This window comes from Harmonia axyridis, chromosome 4 (genome assembly GCF_914767665.1).
Source record: "Harmonia axyridis chromosome 4, icHarAxyr1.1, whole genome shotgun sequence".
Taxonomy (NCBI): Eukaryota; Metazoa; Arthropoda; class Insecta; order Coleoptera; family Coccinellidae; genus Harmonia; species Harmonia axyridis.
The window spans coordinates 17,034,925-17,057,252 of NC_059504.1; the positions used below are offsets into that span (position 1 = coordinate 17,034,925).

The following is a 22,328-nucleotide window of genomic DNA, read 5'->3' on the forward strand; positions in this document are numbered from 1 at the left end:
TCATTTCAGTATGTAAATATATTTTGATCAAAATAAATTACAATTTTCTTAATCCTTCCAAGCAGTTCTTCAAATGATACGTTTATATTCATAGTTCATCAAGTTAAACACGTCATCAGAAATAATAAATGTATTCACAAACAACATTTTTATATTCTCAAGGCAGTTGAATATCTTAATTCATAACATTGTCGAATTTCAACTCATAACGTAGAATATAAAGAGACATATTCAAAAACAATTAAAACACTGTAATCTCAGGATCATTGAATATTAAACAATATTTGATCCAAATATACTTTTATAATCTGCTTGAGGACTCATCTTTCTATATCGCTTAATTTTCAACGATAGAATATCTAACAAGTGAATTACAACTACTAGTGGAAAATTTTCCACTTTTATTATTTCACAGAGTTGTATAATTTGTAAATGCAAAATGCAGCTGCTGTGAGAGAAACTGTACAATGTAAAATTTTTCTCCTTGTATCTTCTTTTCTCACAAGTACAACTGGAGTAGTAGTTGTTAGTACTCCGAGGATAGGTAGTCTAGCCAATTTAGATCTATCTCTTTCAACCTATAAGAATTCATAGATTGAGTACCAGTAGTGCTCAGCAGCTTTCAGAAAATCAATAAACAATATTGTTCATTATCATAAGATAACTGTACACACTTTGCAACTCACCTGATATTTAACACAATGGTCAAACTGCCATGAAGCAGTATATAAGGCAGTCATCAGCAAAGATGCTGTGCAAAGTGATCCCTGAAGTATTATACTTTCTGGCCAAGCTAAGCCTACAAAATATACATATTTACATTATTATGTGGATATAGGTGGATATTGTGTAGATTTAGAATAGATAAAAACAATTAAAGGATATAAATACCTATGACATGGGAAGACAACCCTGATATAACTGCAGTTTTATGAATATAATTTCCAAAAGTTATCCAACGTGCAGTTTCATCTCCTAGTTGAGTGGGCTCAATTACAATAACTGAACATTTAGCATGTAAAGCTTTTTCCAATTCTATTGAAAATCCCTGATGAGAATATTCGCTATCATAGACCTCACGTATCACAGCAACATTTGTTGAGTGAAGTCTGAAAATGAATTTGCAATTACATGCACACATTTTTCAAATATTTTTATTATTTACCTGTCCCCTCCAGCATCCATGACGAGAGTAGTTTTTGGTTCTATTGTCAATGAAATTTACACAGTTCTGTTTATATAACCTACATTTTCTTCAATACCCTTGATAATATATAACTTTTACACTATTCTTGAAGACAAATGATCCTAAATAAAGTTTGAATTCTTTTGTTTGGGAGAATGACAATGGAGGTCAAAGTGACAGAATTTCGACAATTAAATTTTTATACCATGAACGGTCATTTCTCATAGGAGACAGGGTTGTATTAGTAATTATTTTTCAAATGAGTAGCGAAACGAAAAGTAGGATATTCGACTGGTTGCACCAGTTCGAATTAATTGGAGCTGATTATGTCATTTAGCTCTACAAAATTTCGAATTTATTCGCACTGGTGCTGCCAGTCGAATACGCTATTAATTTCTTCATCAATTCAAAATTGAAAATTAGTTGCTTAATTGTGAATTACTATAGAGAATAATAACAGGATTATGTATTTTATTGAATGTCGTGAGTAGGTATATATCGTATTTCCTTTTATATGAATTGAGAATAAGAAATAATAAAATGTTTAATATACATAATTGAGAAATTATCATGACCAGATAATTACATATATTTATTTATATTTATTATAAAATGGTAAAGGAATACGTTGGGATATTTTTAGGAACCTGCATAAATGTGAAGCTGTTTTGAGTTAATGAGGACAGGTGGCGCTAGTGGGGACTTTCATTCCAAACCATAGATATTTAATAATATTATATGTCTATGTTCCAAAGTGATTTTTAAAGCCTTAATAGCTTAATGCAACAAGTGCAAAAAGTGAATGTTTATTGCACGAGTTGCATACAACATTTTTTCTACGTTCATGCAAAAAGCAAAAATGATTTATTGAGGTGTGGCACTAGGTGTAGGAAAATGAAAAGCGCAACTTGAATACTTTATTATTAATATCGATTTGCATTGAAACAGGAACTAATACGTTACGAACTATTTAACTCAAACTTTATTTTTACCCTCAATGTTGAAAGTGAATGAACAATTGGTGCAATTTTCAATATGAATATTTCGTAGTGAAGTACTTTTTAAATCCACTTCTTGATTTGTTACTGCTGTAAACCTACTAATACTTGGTAACTGTACATCGTTATTTCCTTCAGGCTGAAATATTTGTTTGTTATGATGACAGCACGTTGAAGTAGAATGACAGATGAGTGCAATAAAAACTTTATTGCACTAGTGCAATAAAGAACTTCTTTTTTCACTAAATGTAGTTCAATAAAGTTTTGCTTTTTGCATGAATGTAGGAAAACATTTTTACAGTTTATGTTTTTGAAATATGTGGAATCCAAAATTTGGACAAAAATAATCCGTCAGTCTGCCGTTGCGGTCCAGAGCATATCTCGAAAGTTGTCAATTGGATCTATATGAATTAAATTTTGGTGGAAAATTCGTGCCGCATGGTAATAATTCTAACTCAAGAAAATGATTCTTGAATGTTCGAGACAAAAAATTCTATCCATTTTGGAGCTTTGTGGCTAAGGACTTTTCTGATCAGTTCATCAAGAACTACAACATATCAAAAATTCAGCCGAATTCACGGAAAGCCATTTCCCATACTAAACGTGCGGGGTCCTTTGAGAAATCATATCCTTATAATAAAATTTAGGACGTAAATTGCTCCGATGATACTACTGAATACATTATCTTTCACCTCAAAGTCCTAGAACCTATTGTTTTGCAGTTTCGATTCCCGTCACTGGATATTCATCAAAAATTTTCTACAATGATGTTTTTACATTTTTTCTTCGTGAAAAGAATTCAAGATAGTTTGCCTGTATAACAGTTCATTTAATTCAAAACCGTAAGATGCTATACAAACTCAATCTATCTTTTTGAACACATATCTATAAGTCTACCATCTGTGCTATGCATTTATAGATCCCAGAGGAAAACTTAACAGATCTGCCACTTATTCTTAGGCCCCCTGCGTGGTATTGACAGTTTAGTACTAATTGTACTTTTCACGTATGGTATGCGTACACAAAGTGCGTCGGCATTTTTTGTTGTTTATCCTATGCAACGACACTTCAGGTAACGGTGTCAAGTGTGATAATCTGCCTATCCTGCTCAAGATGCGCCAAGTGTCACAGCACAGAAGTACAATCAGAGGATAGATGCAAGCGGAGATTTGCGGCAATAGCGATAGAAAATACGGCAGCAACACGTGATAGCGGAATTATATGCGCTTGCGTCAGGCTGCCAGCGAGACTGTAGAACGTGAGCAAGTGAATTGTTCGGAACTTGGGAGTCAGAAGTTTTTAAACATCGCAGCAAGCACCGCGAGTGTCTCCGTGAATAGTTTTGTTTCGTATGTTTTGTTGGTACCCGTGACTGTCGAATATATCGTGGTCGAATTTGAAATTTGACAGACATCACACGAGTGTTTTGTAGTGTATTTGGAAAATGCCTCGTTTAGCGGGGTGTTTTGGGGCCCAAGGATAACATGTGCGTTGTTTACGTTTGTCGTGAGAGTGCATCATGTCACAGTGCAAGAAATTCGCGCCCAATATCTTCCACAAAACTAAATGTTCCAATTGTTTTCGGCAGAAAGAGGAACATTCTGCTGAGGCTTTGGAATGCAACCGGGTGAGTTTTGAGATGCGTGTATCCATGCATATATTATCCCATGAAATCATCCCATCCTTGATTTAACCCCTTGCATCACGATTCGATCGCTTCGACCGGAGTGATCCTAGATCTGCTGCTGACATTTAATTGGATTCCTGAAGGAGTTACCTAATATGCCTACTAATGCTTTTAACAGGGTTGCACTTCTGGGTTGATGTTACTTAACATGAAAGATAATATCTTGTGCTGCTTCCGATGAATTATCTCATCTTTCTATATATTGTATCCTTACATAATTATAACCATCTAACTTTGAACAATAAAACTAATATATTACCTGTAGTTTTTATTTATTGTGTTAGGCTTATAATGGATTGCGCGGCTTCTTGCAGTTTTCCTTGTAACAATATCTGTACACGTGCGTTAATACGCTACAAGCATATATACACTCATACGAATTTCTACGAATGCCTTGGATGAAATGACAACAAATACCGTTTTCTCCTCCCAAAATATTTTCCACGAATGAAGAACAAAACTAACAAAATACATAACATTTTTGACATATAGGAAATAATTACTGTAAATATTTTTGGATGAAACAGCTGATCAAAAGCTCCACAGTTGGCTAGATTTACGAATTACGAAATGAAGAAGTTTGGAAACAATAAATTCGAGCTAATATTTGAACAATTATTTTTCATTAAAAAAGACAAATTGGTGATATTTCAAATAAACACAAACATGATAGATATCAGTTGGCATTGATTGATAAAAACATTCCTTCAACCCTATTTATCTATTTAGTATTTAATCAACGAAAACAGAAGGAGATTGGCTTGAAAAATAGGACTGAGTCGATTTCTAACTTACACAAGATAAAATATGAATAAATAGAAGATAATAAAAATGCAAATAAAAATTATCGGGATAACGTTGATAATTATCAGTCAACTTCGAAGTAATCAATCATTGAAAATGATATCTCTATGGAAAAAGTAGAACAATGAGAAGTGACTAGTGTACCGACACAGTAAGAGGAAACCTACTAAGGAAAAAAATTAAGGAATGATTTGCATACTCAAATATTGAAATAAGACAAGACTAATATGATTTAAAAGAAGAAATAACTGAAAAACTCAAATTGGTAAGAAGAACCCATGTATAAGAAATGCCTGATTCAACATAACTTGAAATGAAAGATGTAATATAAGCAATCCTCTTAAATTTAAATGACTATTCTTCAAGAATGTCAGCTATAGAATTCAAAGCAACTTGAATATCTCATAATACTGGAAAAAAACCGAAGAAAAATAGGAAATTCCAGTTTCAGCAAATCTTAAGACACACTTGAGATAAAATGGAGTACTGTAAACAAACTGACGGATCACTTTAACTAATAAACGATTTATCGAATAAATATTACAACAAGTCCTCCAAGTGGGCCTCCAAATTAATCATTTGGCAGTATTTTCGGAGGAGTGAACGAATAAAAATGAAAGAAAGCGGCATTACCACAATGAAACAAAACCATTAAAAAAAATCGAGTGATGGTGTCACAATCAAACAACTTCTGTGTTAATTTTTTTCTCGAGTTCTGCAATTGCCGAATTCTTAACTAGAAATGGCCTAAAATGGAAGGTTAGATTCTTTAATGATGAATCCGACAAACCAAGTTCGTTGATTGGCATAATACGACTAGAGGTTTCATGAATAAGGCGGTTCGAAATTTTGTTTTGCCGTAGTTTCAAAACTGCAAATTCGATGGAGGTAAAATTTTACATTTACATGTAGAAAAGAAGTTTAAAGCTGCTCGCCAAATTTCAAGCTGATCCTAGCCGTAAATCCACAGAAAATTCTAGATGAATTGGAGAAAATAACACTCAATATTATCGGTGAAAACAGATTCAATCTTGTTGGGATTTTGCAAAACTTCATATTCATCGCTTTTCCAGAACCAAATTCAAGCAGAACATAAAAAAATGACCAATATTTCCATAAAAACGGATCAGATTGGGAAATTTAGGGTGTATACTTGAAAAAAATAAATCTAATGTTTCTGCCGAATTACAAGAGGATTGTATCATCACAACTTTCCATTCAGATGAAATAAACCGTCAATGATAATATTATAAATCACATATAATACACAAATTCCTGTGATTTCCAATTCACAGTCAGTGTTTTTCTTGTTTTTTCCTCCAATGATTCCGATCGGTCAATCAAAGTTCTGTGACTATTACATATCCTGTAATACGGATACTGAAAGGCCGACCTCTATTGGATGAAAACATCTTAAGGGTTAACCCTGAAAGTGAAGCCGAGGTTGCCTCATAGGTAGTCGACACTAGGCGTTGACAAAAAATAAATTAAACTTAACGGTTGCTCCTAAAATGATTCGTAACGTCTGTAATGAAGTGTGCTACGTTGGTGGCAAGACACAAGAACAGGATGGTGCACAGACGACGGACATTGGTTATTCCGAGACGCCAGCATCCTATTAATAGAAATTTGAAAAGATGACGGGTTAATTTATAGGAATGGTCTCCTAAAGTTCTTTTCGTTTCTCGAGAAAATTAGATTTGTTTTCGTTCTCATCGTCTGGGAGTTAATGTGTTTCATGGATTCTGAACTTCAGAGGTTTTTTGTTGGGAGATAACTATCTGCTTCTTGAGATGGAGCATGCGATGTTTTGATCATTGGATTCTGAGTTGATGAAAGCGCATTTTTTTTTGGAAGGGCCTGCTGAAGTAGATCTACTGAATTTAGAAGTATGATACATATATTTGTATAATCTGTCACATTATCCATATTGGCTTTCCCGATAATTAACGAAGGTAGTGAGTGATGTCTACAACCAACAGTTCTTTTATTAATCTTCATTAGATTATAAAGATTGATAAAAGAACTGCTGGTTATAAACCTCTTATTAGTACTTTTGCATAAGGTTTTTTGCTTCAATCTAGGGATTCACGGCTTGGCTTGATATTCAAGCTACTTGGCTTGAGCTTGACTTGAAATCAACTCAAGTTCAAGTCAAGTAGTAGATTTTCAATGTCAAGTCAAGTATTTATTTATTAAATACTTGACTCAACACTGAAAAGCTACTACTTGACTTGAATATCCAAGCCAAGCCGTGAATTCCTACTTCAATCACAATACAAATTTGTCAAAACTTGGCCAGTGGAATGTTATAGATAGATAGATAGATAGATAGATAGATATGAGTTTATTCAACATAATAAATTGTATAAATTCTGAAAATAACTGAGTTATTACACATAAAACTGTTTACAGTTGTAAAAAAAACAAATTTGATTCTAACGACAGATAAAATAAATCCAAAATTAAAAAAAAAAACACGAAATTCTTCGTTACGAGAAGAAGAGTTATGAGGGTATAAACTACTTCGTTAAATAAATGGATTGTTAAAAGTGAGTTTATAATGGTTTTTTTAATATAGTAGCTTATTTCCAAGGTTCAGGTGGTATATCTTATGTTTGGAAAAACTTCAGTGTTCCGGTTTCCAGAGGTGGCATAGCTTGTAATGAAAATTTAAAATGGCAATATGGCTATATAAAATAGTGAAGGGAAAAAGTGTTCCTTTTAACCTCAAGAATCTTCTGTTAAAATATATGTACAAGTCAAAGACTCACCCTGTATAGATGCGATACTCTCAACAAAATGTCTCTTATAACTTTTTTTGGGAGGCCCATTCTAACACTCGTTCATTCAAAAATTCGCCACTTCATGGCTCGTTTTCGAACCATCAATGTCTTCTGTACTAGTATTATAAATAACTAATTTGATCTGTCAATTATAAGATCCTCATATACACACATACAGAGATAGAAAAATTTTGTTAGTTGAAGAGAATACAAATATAAAATTAGTAAAAATGAAGATTAGAAAGATATATAACAAAACGAATAACAAAAACACAAAAGTTGATTTATAATAACAAAGTGCTAACCCGATTATCTTTTAGGATGTTAATTCTATGTTTACCTCAATATAGACGTGTAAGTGAATGCATTCAGATTTGTCATGTCCATATTTTGTAAACGTCTGGAAATTCATTTTGATAATATCTCGTTGACCTTTCCAATCGGCAGCATCTACACTCCCGTGACCAAATAGAACGTCTTCTCGAAACTTATTATCTTATCTCTGTTTAAAAAAAAAACAAAGGTCGACAATTTCTAAGCCCACACGTCCCGTCAGGTCATTAATCATAATCTACAGGCATGTTGGAAAGTGGGTATTAGAATCTCGAGTCCCCCCGGATACCTACAATACTCCTTCTTCAAGATCTAACCTCCGTTACCACCCAGATACTTAATTTTCAAAGCTGAAGCAATTCATTATTATGTTACTGATCGACTGGTTCGAATTTTTAGCGGGGTTTGTACGATGGCAGATGCAGATGATGGAGAGCAAGAGACTCCCGACATTAGAAGGAACTCTGCCTTTGGTTGTACAGATCTACCGGTTGGGAGAGGTCTTAGGAGACTTCTTATCTCGAGTCTATGGCCATTATATATATTTTATATATGATTCATTGAGAATGTCCAATCTCTGAATTGTAGATTCTAGACTACGAAATATGACTATCTTGCCCAACTATCCTTGTGAGGTCATTTACGATGACTCGCTGGCACATTTCGGGCAATATCTCGCCAATAACTTGACGGATGTTGGTTTTAAGATAATTAATAGTCTGAGGATTATCGGCATAAATAGATAAATGAAAGATCTAGAGGCAATAAATCCTAAGATCTTGGTGGCCAATTCATAACGCCGAAACAACAAATTACACGTCCTGGGAATTTTTCTTGCAATGAACCGAAAACGGATCGTGTTGTGTAGCTTGTTGTACCATCTTACTGGAGCAACATCTCTTCGAATTCCATATTAATTTCAGGCCAAAAAACTCTGTACTCATTTGGCTATAGCATAGCGATGAGAATTGACGGATTGAGTGACATCTTTATTTTCGAAGGAATCCAAGGTCGAAGGTCCAATTAGGGCTTGACTTGATATTCAAGTTACTTGGCTTGAGCTTGACTTGAAATCAACTCAAGTTCAAGTCAAGTAGTAGTTTTTCAAAGTCAATTCAAGTATTTATTTTTTAAGTACTTGACTTAACATTGAAAAACTACTGCTTGACTTGAATTTGAGTTCATTTCAAGTCAAGCTCAAGCCCAATAGCTTGAATATCAAGTCGAGTAGCTTGGATATCAAGCCAAGCCGTGAATGCCTGGGTCCAATCATTCTACCAGACCAAATTATACACCATAACGTGACTTTTTGTCGATATAATGGTCTCTCAGTAGTTACATGAAGATTTTCACTGTCCCTTGTGCTTGTATACATAGCCTCTCAGTGAAAATATGGAGCTTCACCAACACAATTTTTATCTGTTTGATGAGACATAACTCAAATCAGGAAGGAAAGTACCTTCTTTATTATAATTGTATTTATAAAGAAAATGTTATATCAATCGACCAAAAATTTGTAACCAAAACATGGAGCATATTTTTCACTCAGTGGCTATATAAACAAGCATATGAGGCAGTGAAAATCCTCATGTAACAACTGAGGTCAACCAACACAATTTTATCGATTTGACATAATATAACACAAAGTAGACAGTGCCTATAACAGTTAAAAGTAGTGCTTATTGTATTTCCCTTCATATTTTGTTGCTGATATAATTCAATTATTGCACAAAACGTGATATTGATCTCTCAAAAATGTATTAACGAAACATAAACGTATAAGAATATTATCATTTCTCTTTTTTATAATCGAAGAAAGAATTTATTTCCTTTAGTTTATAATATAACCTAATAACATACAAAGAAATATAAGGAACGAAAATAAAAAGAAATAGCTTACTAACCTGATATAAATCAAAAACAATGCTATTTCTTCGGATTCCTCCATTCTCACTTTTAACAGCTGACTAAATATAACATGAGGTAGTTTTAGGATAGAATCTTAGACATAGAACATAGAACATAGAAGTTACAAAGTTGTTTTCCCTAAAAATAACAGTTTTATTTTTACAAACGTAACCACAAGAATAACTTAAAGTTTTGCAGTTAATCAGAAAGCATGGTGTGGAAGTGTTTAAAATTTGTGAAAAATTCAACTTAGAAACAGACAAAAAGATCAAAGTAGATACGGAAAAAGCCATAGTTGGCATAGTGTATTAGGAGGTTAAACAGTGATTTTTTTCGCTTCAATGGTTCCAAAGTTTTATTACAAGAATTTATACACCAAAATAGGAAAATGGAGAAAATTATTATCTCTAATTCACTGAGTACCTACGTTCAAGAATATTAAAGCGGCGCTGAAGCAATGAAATTCAATACCAAAACCATTCGGAACAAATTCCTCTTGAGCCTCGGGTTCAACTCAATCAACAATAAACATTTCTTTACGATTAGCAGTGATATGTAGGGCACTAATCGAGGAAGGCGTCCATTGAAGGTATGTGTGGCAACGAATACCTTTTCACAAGTGGGTTTCCAATTATGAATAATAAGTTTACTGTTATTAATTCAGATGAGACGGTCGGCTTATTTATTATTGTTTAGGTTGTAATTAGCCTCATATTAAGTGATGCAAATTTTTCGAGTGGGTCGATACCCGATAATTTTTTTAATTCAATTGAATGGTACCTTCGATATTGAATCAGCGCTGTTTTGTGTTATTGGTGTAGGTAAATACAGTTTCCTGTACCCACTTACTCAGTATTGTGGTTGCTCTTTGTATGGCACCTTAAAAATGGCCTTTCTCAACGAAATATCGTCTTGGATCAGCCTATTATACCGAATTTTGCGTAGGGTGTTTATTCTATGTAGGTATTGAAAAACTTTGTAGATATTGCGCGAAGGTTAGCCAATTTTGTGTCGTTACATAATTCAATGAATTTTTTACAGAACCCACTTTGTGTATTCCAAAAATAATAGTTTTGAATCCCAAGTTATATCTAAACGTTTAGTTAAACAGACTATGCAACATTTCATTCGATTAGTGGTGGGCCTAACCAATAAAAACACTAACCTAACCTTACCAGTAAAACACTTTTTTGTTGAAAATTCGACATAATTCGTCAGCATAGTCACCTTTAAGATTGATACATGTACTTCAAGGTTTCTCTAACTCTTCAATACATTTTCTGTAGAAAGATTCGTTTTTTTCTTTCGAAATAGGCTTTAACAATCACTTTTTAATTTGTTCCAAATTTCTTTTCCTGGATAATTTTTTTTTGGTCTGCAAAAATCCAGTAATCAGTGGAGGTCAGATCTGGAGAATAAGCTGGGTGGTCAAGCAGTTGGAAGCACAGTTTGACCATGATTTTCATCAATTTGTAACAGAATTTTCCTGGAGAGAGATAATTATTTTCTTTTACATTTAAGGGCGTTTTTCCTCAACTTCTGCACTCAATCGATCCAATAACGTTGCTTTATATTCTCTGTTGATGGTTTTACCGTTATCAAGATAGTCAGTTTAGTATATACCATGCACGTCTCAAAATACGGATGCTATAACTTTGTTAGCCACTTTGGACCGCTTTCACCAATTGATGCTTTCCTCTCAGCTGACGATATCTTTTACTCAGGAGATGAATCCATGTGATTTGATCTTTTGAAGAGTAAAAGAGATAGAGAAAAAATGGGACGTGTTATAGGTATTTTTGAGCCGAGAATGGTCTCAAACTATTGGATTTGACTTACTGAAAGTTTCTAGCTAAAATTCATTTCTATTCGGTCGAAAGCACGATAATTCTCTAACTGAGAAACCTGGAAACTGGAATTTTTCAGGTAAGGTTTCTATCTCGAATGCCTTGTTACGAAATAATAGACATTTGAAATTTCATTTTTGTTGATTTGCAAAACTACAGGTGCGATTGAGATGAAATTTTATATTTAGACCAAGAAGTTACATTAAAAATTTCCATCAAATCGCATAATTGATCTATGAATGGATAAAAGGAACACAATTGATTAAAGAAAATATTTCGTCAATATTCCAGTGAAATATCGGGAAATGAAATGTGCCTTTCATTTGGTTATTTCTTGTGACAACATTGTTCAAAAATTGCATAAATTTCATGGCAATTTAATCATTTTTACCGTGTTGAAACCGTTAAACAAACATAGCCCAACAATGCTGCTCTTTTATTTTTCCTTTTATTTGAATGACACATTTGTATAGATATGAGGGTCATGGTATATCAATTTGAGTTGATCGATGACTGAAATATTCGCAAATGAACGAAATCCAAGGCTAGCATTCAATTAATTATTTTGATATACTTATAATGAAAATCAATAACGTTGGGTATTTCTTCAAGGTCACTGAATATTGGATTTTTTTCTATGCTTTTGTAGTGTCAAATTCGTTTTGACAAATGACAAGTGACAAGTGTAGCAGGTTACAAAAAATATCGAAAACCATTACGAAATCGTCTTCGATTAACGGACCTTTCCCTCAGCGACATCCACAAAACAGCGTGTGTTTCTTTCCGACGGTATTTCCGCCTTATTAATAGGTGTCGCTAGTTTGTTACCGATTTTATTGAGCCTGTCGTTCGATTTTTTCAATTGGCCAAAAGAGAAATCCGCGCTATGTCGCCGAGGTCGACCGGTTTACGGTCTCAACCGCTGTCAAGCCAAATTAAGAAGTGAATTCTGGACATCCGGTGCGTTCGATCACGATCAGGAAGAAGAAGAAGAAGAGAACACGGTATCAGGGTTGAATCCATCGATTCGGTATGACGGCTGGACGACTGGACGTGTCACCCAAAGGCCACTAGATTGCGCCATTCACGGTTTCGTCTATGCTCGTTAATCCATATCTGTCAATTAAGGCTGAGGTATTTGGAGCGATTATTTTGATAAGTGATCGGTTTGTTAGGTGGCAGTTTAATCCGTGTGTCGGGTACTAGAAATTAGGTTGATGAGTAGGTGAAAATACAGATAAGTGAAGGCAGGTTCGCTTTTTCTTGTAGACTTAGTTTGAGAGTCGATAGAATGTTTTATTTCAGGACAAACATTTCTATGAACATAGGTCTGGAAATGCATCATCACCAAGCTAAAGTTTGTTTTCCTGTTCAATTGGAAACTGCAGATTCGATCGAAATGAAAATTTGAATGTAAAATAGCAATTTTGAGCTTCTCCTAGAAGAATATCGAATAAAAAATCCAATATTTACGTGAGGAATCCTTGAAGAATACATATAAGTATGTAGTTCTAGAGGGCCAGTGCAACGAAGAAGTGAACAAGTAACAAGTAACTGATTTTCAGTTATACTTTGGATGCTGGATAACTAACAGTCTTAGAACCAGATAATATCAAAAATATAGTATGCTAGATCAGCATTTGAGCTAATGAAAGGTCTTCTAAGGAACACATCCTTTTATATAAAACTACGTCATCGAATGGTTAAATGCTATTCAATATACATGGGCGCCCGCAGAAATTTTTCTCAGGGGGGGCAAAATGAAAATTACTGAAAAACGATAAGGCGTCCATGATTGTCATTGAAAACCGGAAAATTGTTGTGAATCCATTACTTTCCTTTTTTCCATGTCCTTTGGATTGAGAAAGTAATATTGAGGGTGTTGTGCTGAAAAATAGGGTAATCAAAATCTCAGGGAGGGCCATGTTCTGTCGAAAGTAGTTTATTGTTGATTTAACCTCAAAACGACATTGACAGAAAGACCATATGAGCGTCACAATAAGAAAAGATGAGGAAATCAAGTGAAAAGGGACCAATATCATTGAAATCCAATAAAACTGGCCCCTTCAGAAGTCGCTACTTTAATCTTAAGGTTTTTCAAGAGTAAGTGAAAACACCAGTGTTTGAGACATCTTGAAACCGTCCAAAAGAGCAATGAATTTGACATGGTTGTCGCCAATCTTCACTAGAAGATTCACTAAATGAAGAAGAACATTTTCGTGGCCACAAAACTGACAGAGTTTTGAATTAAAAGCTGCGTGCGAAATTTCGAACTGATCATATCTTAAGAATAATAGGAAATTCAAGAAGAATATTGATTTAAAACCTTATATTCCTGTGAAAACCTACCTTATCGAGTTGAGATTTTCCGTGTATATGTAAAATAACAATTTTATTTCGTTTATTCATTCGCCAAGGTGTCCTTAGAAATCACATATACTAATATACGGTTGCGTGGTCTCTAAGAATACAATTAGTGAATGAATGAACGAGCTTGAAGGCTCTTGACTTCACGTCAGTGCTTAACTTATTTTTTCGAAATTCTGTTTGAATTTTTATAATATCAGTACTAAAATTTGCAGGAAGCTTGGAAATGCTATTTCACATATACACGCAAAATCTAAAATCGATCGGATATGTTTTGTACTGATGCTTCTTGACTATTCGAGTAACTTAACATCTTAAATTTTAGTATAGGAACCTACTCAGTAGAGTTTTCGAGGAAGTGAAAGGATTAAAACGATTGCAATACGTCTGTTATTCAAAATTGTTTCGACAACGTAAGCAATAATCGTTCAGCATTTTCCACATTATTGAAAACTTGTCTCAGAGTTCATTCACCGCCTTCGTCTGCTGTAACACATCAAAACGACGGTTTTCACTTGCTTTTTGCCACTCTCTTCTAACGAATATCCTCGTTCGGACCATCTAATTTGATGCGGGCAACGAAAAAATGTCGAATATAGATCATGCTGCAGCCGTCGTCTAGATGTTTTATCGGATTTTTGACCTATGCGGTAACTTTCTTAAGGCAGCCGGCCACTTTCATTTTTCAACGTTCTCGCAGAGAAACTGCTTTAATTATTGGTGTGCGTATTTGACTTAGTTGATGGACGTCTGTAGTCGATGTGTATCCACGATGTCGAAATATTTATCGTTCCATATGGATATCTTTCTCCCCACTTTGATCTTGACCTTTATGAGAGGAGAGTGAAATGCAGAGTTCTCACGACAGCATAATCAGAAAGATGAAATTATTCTAATTGGCTGCAATATCGCCTAATGGGAATTTCGATGTGGCAAAGTGAGCTATGGACATTTCCGCTTTTAACTCCGAAACGACGTTACCTTGTTTCTGTTTCTTTCATGAGAACGACGCGGCGAATTTTGCAGTAAATTTTTTTCTATTTCAGTATCGTAATGAGTTCATTACAGTACAGTGCTGTAATGAACTCATTTTCAGTTATATTTTTCGTTTTGTGGTTGTCTACACTGACTTCCGATACTATCAAATTTCAACACACGTCAATTGTCAATTCAATTCATAATTTGAATATAGTGAAATTATTTACAACATTATTCACAATTTTTCTTAATTCTGGAGTTGTTAAATCGAGATCGTCATATATAATTCACGAATTCAATTCCCAATTATAAATTATTTCAAAATTCGAAACGTACGATTCAAATTCGAATTCCGTAATTTGCCAACACCAACTGCTAAGATACAATACAAAAGTCACTAGGATGTAAAATCTGAATTTTTCCTCGAATTTCGCTAAAAAGTTCACTGAAATAGAGACAATATCGTCTGATACTCGTTGCAGATACACTTCCAACACTCATGAGTTCATGCGTTCGAAAACTGGCTTCTTTGTCGCTCGTTTTTGAATTTCGCATTCGTGTTGGAATGAAATTCTGCAACTTGTTTTAGAATATGTTATTATAGTTCTCACCAGATATAGCAACTCTAACATAGAGTAGGTAGTATCAGCATTCTTCTTATGTTGTATTTCTTATTACACTCCTCACCAGAAATATTTTCATTATTTGATAACTTTTTACAATCGCTCAATTTTAGTGAAATATTGTTGCCAACTAGATTTCAATGTCATAATGCCCTTTCGTAGAATGCCCTATTGAAACCAATTTTCATTGGCCTCTTTTGAGGACAAATTTGTAACCCCAACAGAGTTGGTTATAGATACGAACAGGTGGTAGTCACTTGGTGCCAGCTCTGTATTATAGAGTGGGTGCATAAGAACTTCCCATTCGAGCTCCCAAAGCTTCTGGCGTATCATCAAAGATGTGTGCGGCCTGGATACTGTCAAAAAGTTTTAGTATTATACTTTCACACCTTTAAAACGCTGTAACGTATGATCCAAAGTGACCAATAATGAACGAGATATACTCAGCTGGGAAAAAAAGACGCAGAATACGAAATTACTTCTTCCCAAACTGTTATTTAAGGTAAACCTAGCTTGAACTGTTCAACTGGGGGATTCCAATAACCATTGATCTGTCGATATTTATCAGCTAGTTGGACCATCAGCCATCAACGATCCCATATATAACAGTGTTGCCAATATTTCACTCAGAAGCACCAATTCTCCAAACAGGAAACGGCCTCTCCAACGGTTCGTCCCACCTTTTGGCGATACTTGAAAAACCTAGCCGAAAATCTGGGTCGAGCGTAAGATCTTCTCCTCCAGGCCATCTCCGGTGACAATAATAGAAGATACCTAAACCGTTGGCACCGTTGTTTGCATTGTACCGTGGGTTCGATAAATTATCACGTACCTCGGAGCCTATTAATCACTCAGATTGAAAATGGTGAATACTTTCATTGATGAGAATAGATAAACAATGCGGACATGTTCTGTGTACGGTACTTGTTTGCGATTCTAGACGGTCAACTCTCTGTGGACCGGAAGAGATATCACGGGCGTAATTAGCCGTATTCTATGGTCGTAGCTTTGATCGATTGTGGAAAGCTTTTATTGTCGGGCGAGAGATTGAAGGGATTGTTCTCGGACTTTGATTTTGTTCTATTTGCTTCGGTTTGTTGAGGCAGTCTTATTGTTTGTTTGATACATGGGATGATTGTCTCAATCGAAAAACTAATGAGGATGGAATGTTGGTATTATGCTCCACTGAGCTTGGATGAATGTTTTAAAAACATGGCGAATATCACATAAAATTTTTTCAGAAATTACTTCACAAAAATTTAGAGTGAAGTGAATTCCGACAAACAAACAGACATAACGGGGATTTTTTAGCTGCTGAGAAGTTTCGATGGTTGTTGTCTATGGTTTGACAGATGTATTGTCAAACTGTGTTGACATTTCTGTTCAGTAAGTAACGTCAGAACAACGCTTCCAAATTGTGGAAATTTACTTCAAAAAAATAAATATAGGTACTCGTAAAGTTCATAGGGCACTTGATCCATTTTATAGTCAACATAATCGGTCGAGTGAACAAGAAATTCGTGCAGTGATTGATCGTTTTCGCACTAATTTCACTCCCCTCGATTCCAAACCATCAACAAGACAAAGAAAGGTGCATACCGAAGAGTATATAGCTGCTCTAGCGCGAAATGTTGAAGAAAACGCTGAAATTTCGATACGTCGTCGTTCTCAACTTGTTGGCTCTATTACATCCATTGAAATTGACCCTTTCTTCTTTAGGTGCCGTCTTCGTTCCGAAGTTTGGCTATCATCAAAGCTATGCCTATTCTCGATGCTGCAGATCTAAATAATTGGCAGTTGCTGCAATTGTACCATTCTGTCAAGTTCTTCAACCATGAGTTTCGTCTTCTTCCTATTGATCGTTTTCCCCTTTGACTCTTTGGTTCGGTTTAAACCGAAGTTCTTATTTCTCTCGAAATCGGGAGGAAGCTGTGCTTACGGTGAATGGCGAGCGCTATCGAGTCATGCTGACTGATTCTTTTACTGAGATTCATCGACACATATGCTTGATTGTTTGAAATTAATATTTTGTATTGCTCTTTCTCAAAAGAATATATATATATATATATATATATATATATATATATATATATATATATATATATATATATATTTTCAAAATTTAATGAGCTGAACATCAACGACATTTCGTTCAACAAGTCTGCGCAACTTTAACCATACAGAGCGCTTAACCATCAATTAATTTAAAAGTCAATTTGGTGACAACTTTATTTCCAGATATGGTTCTGTTAACTTATTAGTTGTCTTGAATTATTATTTAAAGTCCTCAAGCCCTTAAAAAACATCCATTACTACCCAAAATATTGGCTATTATTACCGCGAAATATCACTCCTTCACCACTTATGCGGTTCGTTTTGTTGTAACCATTTCCCAGGAATTATAGCTACCGTTATTCACTCATGGTATAATCAACTATTTTCCTCAATTGTTTAAAGAAGGGGATTTTATGGATGAAATAATTTTTTTAGAAAGCGATTATTTTGAGTGAATACATCGTAATATTCAGATATAAGGCATCGTAACAAAAAAGTCCTAATCGACCCAAAACATAAACGTAGCACAGATTAATGGTTGTGGTTAGTTTCGACAAATCGCGGTTTTATCCTCTACAAGACCATTGAGAATAAAGCCGTTTCCAAACGCAAAAATATAACCCAGTTATCGTTCGGCCTAACGGTTTAGCAATTACGGCGTATTCGAATCGAAGAATTAAAACATTTCATCTCAGACCATTAACAAACTCCTAACCGAAACCGAGTCTGAAATAACTAATATTCCGAGTTTACGTGCAAATGTTAAAATCTAGAGAATCTGTGTCGGTTCAACCTCGGGTTCAACCGTAAGGTTATTGCCACGAATTGGGATGGACGTGACTCCGACGCGGTAAAAATATGGGTGAAGTGTCTTTATTCTGGCTGTAAATGGAGTTTAATATACGCGCTCCGATCGATGTTTTCCTGAAATAGCATGTGTTCCATTTGCGCCGCTGCGAAATAGAAATAATCCGATTTAACGACCTCGCAAGATGAGTTATTACCATTCATGAAGATGAAATGTGTGAAATGGCTTCGGCAATTGGTAATGAGTTGATGACCACCCTCAAAGCAGGAAGTTTACACAATGGATTTGTTGTGTCCTCCTTTATCTCGCGAAACATAATTTCTTCGATATTAATTGTATTACCTACTTTTCAGCGGTATTTCTGAATGGATTTCTTGTTGCTCTGATACTGAATATATAAAACTCCCTACTACCATGTATAACCTATCTATTTGTCATGACAGCCAAAAAGAACCCAATTCACATCTAGCACTTGAAGTTGTCATGCACATATGTGTCGCTTTACCAAGAGGAGGTTCTAAAGGTTCTGATATCTGACTTATTTGGCAAAAATATATTAGGTGATCAACTTTGATTCAGCCGTTTTGCAATATATGTGATATACGTAATAAATAGATCGTAGATGTCATACAATAAGCTTAGGTATTTGTAAACATAACGCCATCGAAATATTAGTAGATTTGTTTCTGCATCATAAAGTTATTCTCGATTAAACATGTCAGCTAACGACCCAAATTCTCGTCATTTGCGGGAGGTTTTAATTTTCTGCTTTAATATGAAGAAATCTGCAGCTGAGGCTCATCGAATGCCCTCAAATACTTATGGTGAGGCCGCTATTCGTCAAAGGACGTGCCGAGAGTGGTTCCAACGCTTCAAGAACGGTGATTTTGACAACAAAGACCAGCATGTCGGTGGAAGAAAGAATGTTTTCGAAGATGCAGAATTGGAGGCATTACTTGATCAAGACGCCTGTCAAACGCAATAAGAATTGGCAGGACCATTGGGAGTGACGCAACAACTCATTTCAAAATGCCTGGAAGTCATGGGAATGATTCAGAAACAAGGAAATTGGGTGCCGTATGAGTTGAAGCCGAGAGATGTTGAACGGCGTTGGTTTGCTTGTGAACAGCTGCTTGCAAGGTGAAGACGGAGGGGATTTCTTCATCGTATTGTGGTTGGAGAAGAAAAATGGGTTCATTACGATAATCCTATGCTCAAAAATCGGCTAAATCGAATATTCACGGTTCCGAGATCATGCTCAGTGTTTGGTGGGACCTGCTCGGCGTAGTGATTTATGAGTTGTTAAAACCGACTGAAACTCACAGGCTATCGTTATCGAACGCAATGATTTGTGCCAGATGACACAACTATTCGACAGTCTGGAGATGGCTCCAGCGTGTGGAGATGGTTCAAATTTTCTCTTCTCTACAATATGTCAAAGTGAACACCAATCTTTATAGTTACATTCCTTATTATTAGTAAGGATAAATTAGATTGAACACATGGGCGCCCGCAGGGGGGTGCCAGGGGGGCCATGGCCCCCCCTGAGATTTTGAATGCCTCATTTTTCAGCACAACACCCTCAATATTACTTTCTCAATCCAAAGGGCAAGGAAAAAAGGAAAGTAATAGATTCACAACTATTTTCCGGTTTTCAATGGAATTACATACTATACATATAATCCATAATCGGCAGAGGTATTTTTTGAATTGAAAACTTTCTTAGGCGCGTTGAGCACTTCTTGGGTGGAGAAAATTCATGGAACCGAAAGCACTCCATGCGTGTCAATTTGTTTATGAATTCATCTTATACACTGCGTCCGTAACCGTTAAGTATGGAACAAAATTCATTTTTAGCTAAACAGACCATTTTAAGAAATAATCCTGAAACACATCGATTTTTTATTTTAATTTACCGTATTTTAAAATAATAATCTAATATAAAGGGTGAATTACTTTCGAGTAATGACGTCAGCGTAATTTTTTTTGAAAGGAACACCCCAATTTGTCTCAATTTTCCGATTACACTGGCTGAGCAGATTCTAAAAATGTATCACATATTGATTCCAATTGGTACAGGGTGGACAAAAATACAATAGTTTTGTGTGTGCTCATAAAGTGACGCGTAACATTCTTTATTAGTTAAATTAACAATATTATCAAAAATACGGCAATTGGTTTGAATTTAACACCCTGTAGTTTGTTACGTTTTTAGATTAATAAAAATGTATAAAAATAAGAAATAATTTCTTTCATATTCTGTCTGCTACACCACAAGTACCAAACATGTTTGGAAACAGCTCATTTTTATTAGTCTAAAAATTTAACAAACTACAGGGTGTTACATTCAAACCAATTAGCGCTAGACAATAAGTATTGTTAATTTAACTAATAAAGAATATTATGCGTTATTTTACGAAACTATTGTATTTTAGTCCACCCTGTACCAATTCTAGTGATCTTTTGAAATTCAGAGTAGACGCTGGTGATAAATATAAATACAGAAATAGAAATAAACGCAATACTGATGTCGCCTACGACAATCATGGACGCCTTATCGTTTTTCAATAATTTTCATTTTGCCCCCCCTGAGAAAAATTTCTGCGGGCGCCCATGATTGAACATGTAGGTGGAAAATCAGCTGGAGCTCAATCTCCAGTAGAATCCAACAAATCAAGAAAGTATTTGCTAACACAGCTAAAGGTTCTCTAAAAAAGATGAAGGAGAAGAAATCGAATCTTAAAATTGAAAGTAGACAACGCTCAATTTTACAAACATTATTAACAAAATTACTTAGACATATTAAATGAAAACGTATAGTTACTGCAACTATTTGTGGCAATATCTTGTGTATTAGTGGGATTGATATTCACTAAAACTGTTGTAAGAGAAATATCAATGTTACATGAACGTCACTTTTCTTTAACAATCCTTGATCAGTAAAGTGTCTTTAATTAATGAAATGTGCTCAATGTGCTAAATGTTCTTGATGATCAATATACATATTATTGTATTTAACGCCATCAAGACATGCCAACAATTAATAGATTGATAGATTCCGAAGATGGTAACGTAAGAACTAAGTCAAAATTTCAAAAGTTACTTCAGCATCTAAGTACTAAAATAACGGGTGTTTTTTTCAAGGTATATAACTTTAAGTTGGCATTTCTGTTCAAGATGGCGACTGATTTAACAGCTGTCAAGTGATTTATTCTCAGTTTGGTTTGGCAATTTATCATGAATGAACTCACGCCTGAACAACGCTTGCAAATAGTGCAAAATGAGATTGCAGTTGTTCACGATTTTCATAAGCGAATTTTGTTTAACGATGAAACGCACTTCTGGTTGAATGGCTACGTCAACAAACAAAACTGCCGCATTTGGAGTGAAGCTAATCCTCAAGTGTATGTCTAAACACCGTTATTTCCAGAAAAACTGACTGTTTGGTGCGCTTCATGGGCTGGTGAAATCATAGGTCCGTACTTCTTCAAAAACGATTATGGCCAGAACGTTACAGTCAATGGTGATCGGTATAGAGCCATGATTACTAACTTTTTCATTCCTGAATTGAACAACCATGATGTCCAGGAGCTGTGGTTTCAACAAGACGGCGCAACATGTCAGACAGCTCGTGCCACAATCGATTTATTGAAAGATACGTTTGGTGACCGCCTAATTTCACGTTTTGAGCCTGTGAATTGGCGTCCAAGATCTTGTGATTTAACACCGCTAGACTACTTTCTGTGGGGCTATGTAAAGTCATTGGTCTATGCGGATAAGCCACAAACCCTTTACCATTTGGAAGACAACATTCGCCGTGTTATTGCCGATATACGGCCACAAATGTTGGAAAAAGTCATCGAAAATTGGACGTTCAGATTGGACTACATCTGAGCCAGCCGTGGCGGTCATATGCCAGAAATCATATTTAAAATGTAATGCCACAAG

General features: G+C 35.1%; 2 protein-coding genes across 2 annotated transcripts in view; one reads left to right on the forward strand and one right to left on the reverse strand.

Annotated features, from left to right (window-relative positions):
- Positions 1-1,417, reverse strand: LOC123679238 (transmembrane protein 11-A, mitochondrial). The gene is made up of 4 exons (XM_045616718.1): positions 1,166-1,417; positions 892-1,109; positions 687-799; positions 1-578 (listed from the first exon to the last, which is right to left on the reverse strand). Exons 1-4 carry the CDS (start codon positions 1,183-1,185, stop codon positions 405-407), a joined length of 525 nt encoding a protein of 174 aa, XP_045472674.1. The 5' UTR covers positions 1,186-1,417; the 3' UTR covers positions 1-404.
- Positions 1,418-3,406: 1,989 nt separating this feature from the next.
- Positions 3,407-22,328, forward strand: part of LOC123678337 (protein outspread) — a 202,995-nt gene continuing 184,073 nt past the window's right edge. The window contains exon 1 of the mRNA XM_045615319.1: positions 3,407-3,811. Within this exon, the coding sequence (XP_045471275.1) occupies positions 3,704-3,811 (108 nt within the window). The 5' untranslated portion in view covers positions 3,407-3,703. The remainder of the gene's footprint in view (positions 3,812-22,328) is intronic.

Bases quoted from the DNA above. Each gene is read 5' to 3' on its own strand.
- LOC123679238 (XM_045616718.1), bottom strand. From the start codon at position 1,185: ATGGATGCTGGAGGGGACAG. The intron at 1,110-1,165 runs GTAAATAATAAA...ATTCATTTTCAG, and splicing joins ATGGATGCTGGAGGGGACAG to ACTTCACTCAACAAATGTTG. The intron at 579-686 runs GTGAGTTGCAAA...GAATTCTTATAG, and splicing joins ACCATTGTGTTAAATATCAG to GTTGAAAGAGATAGATCTAA.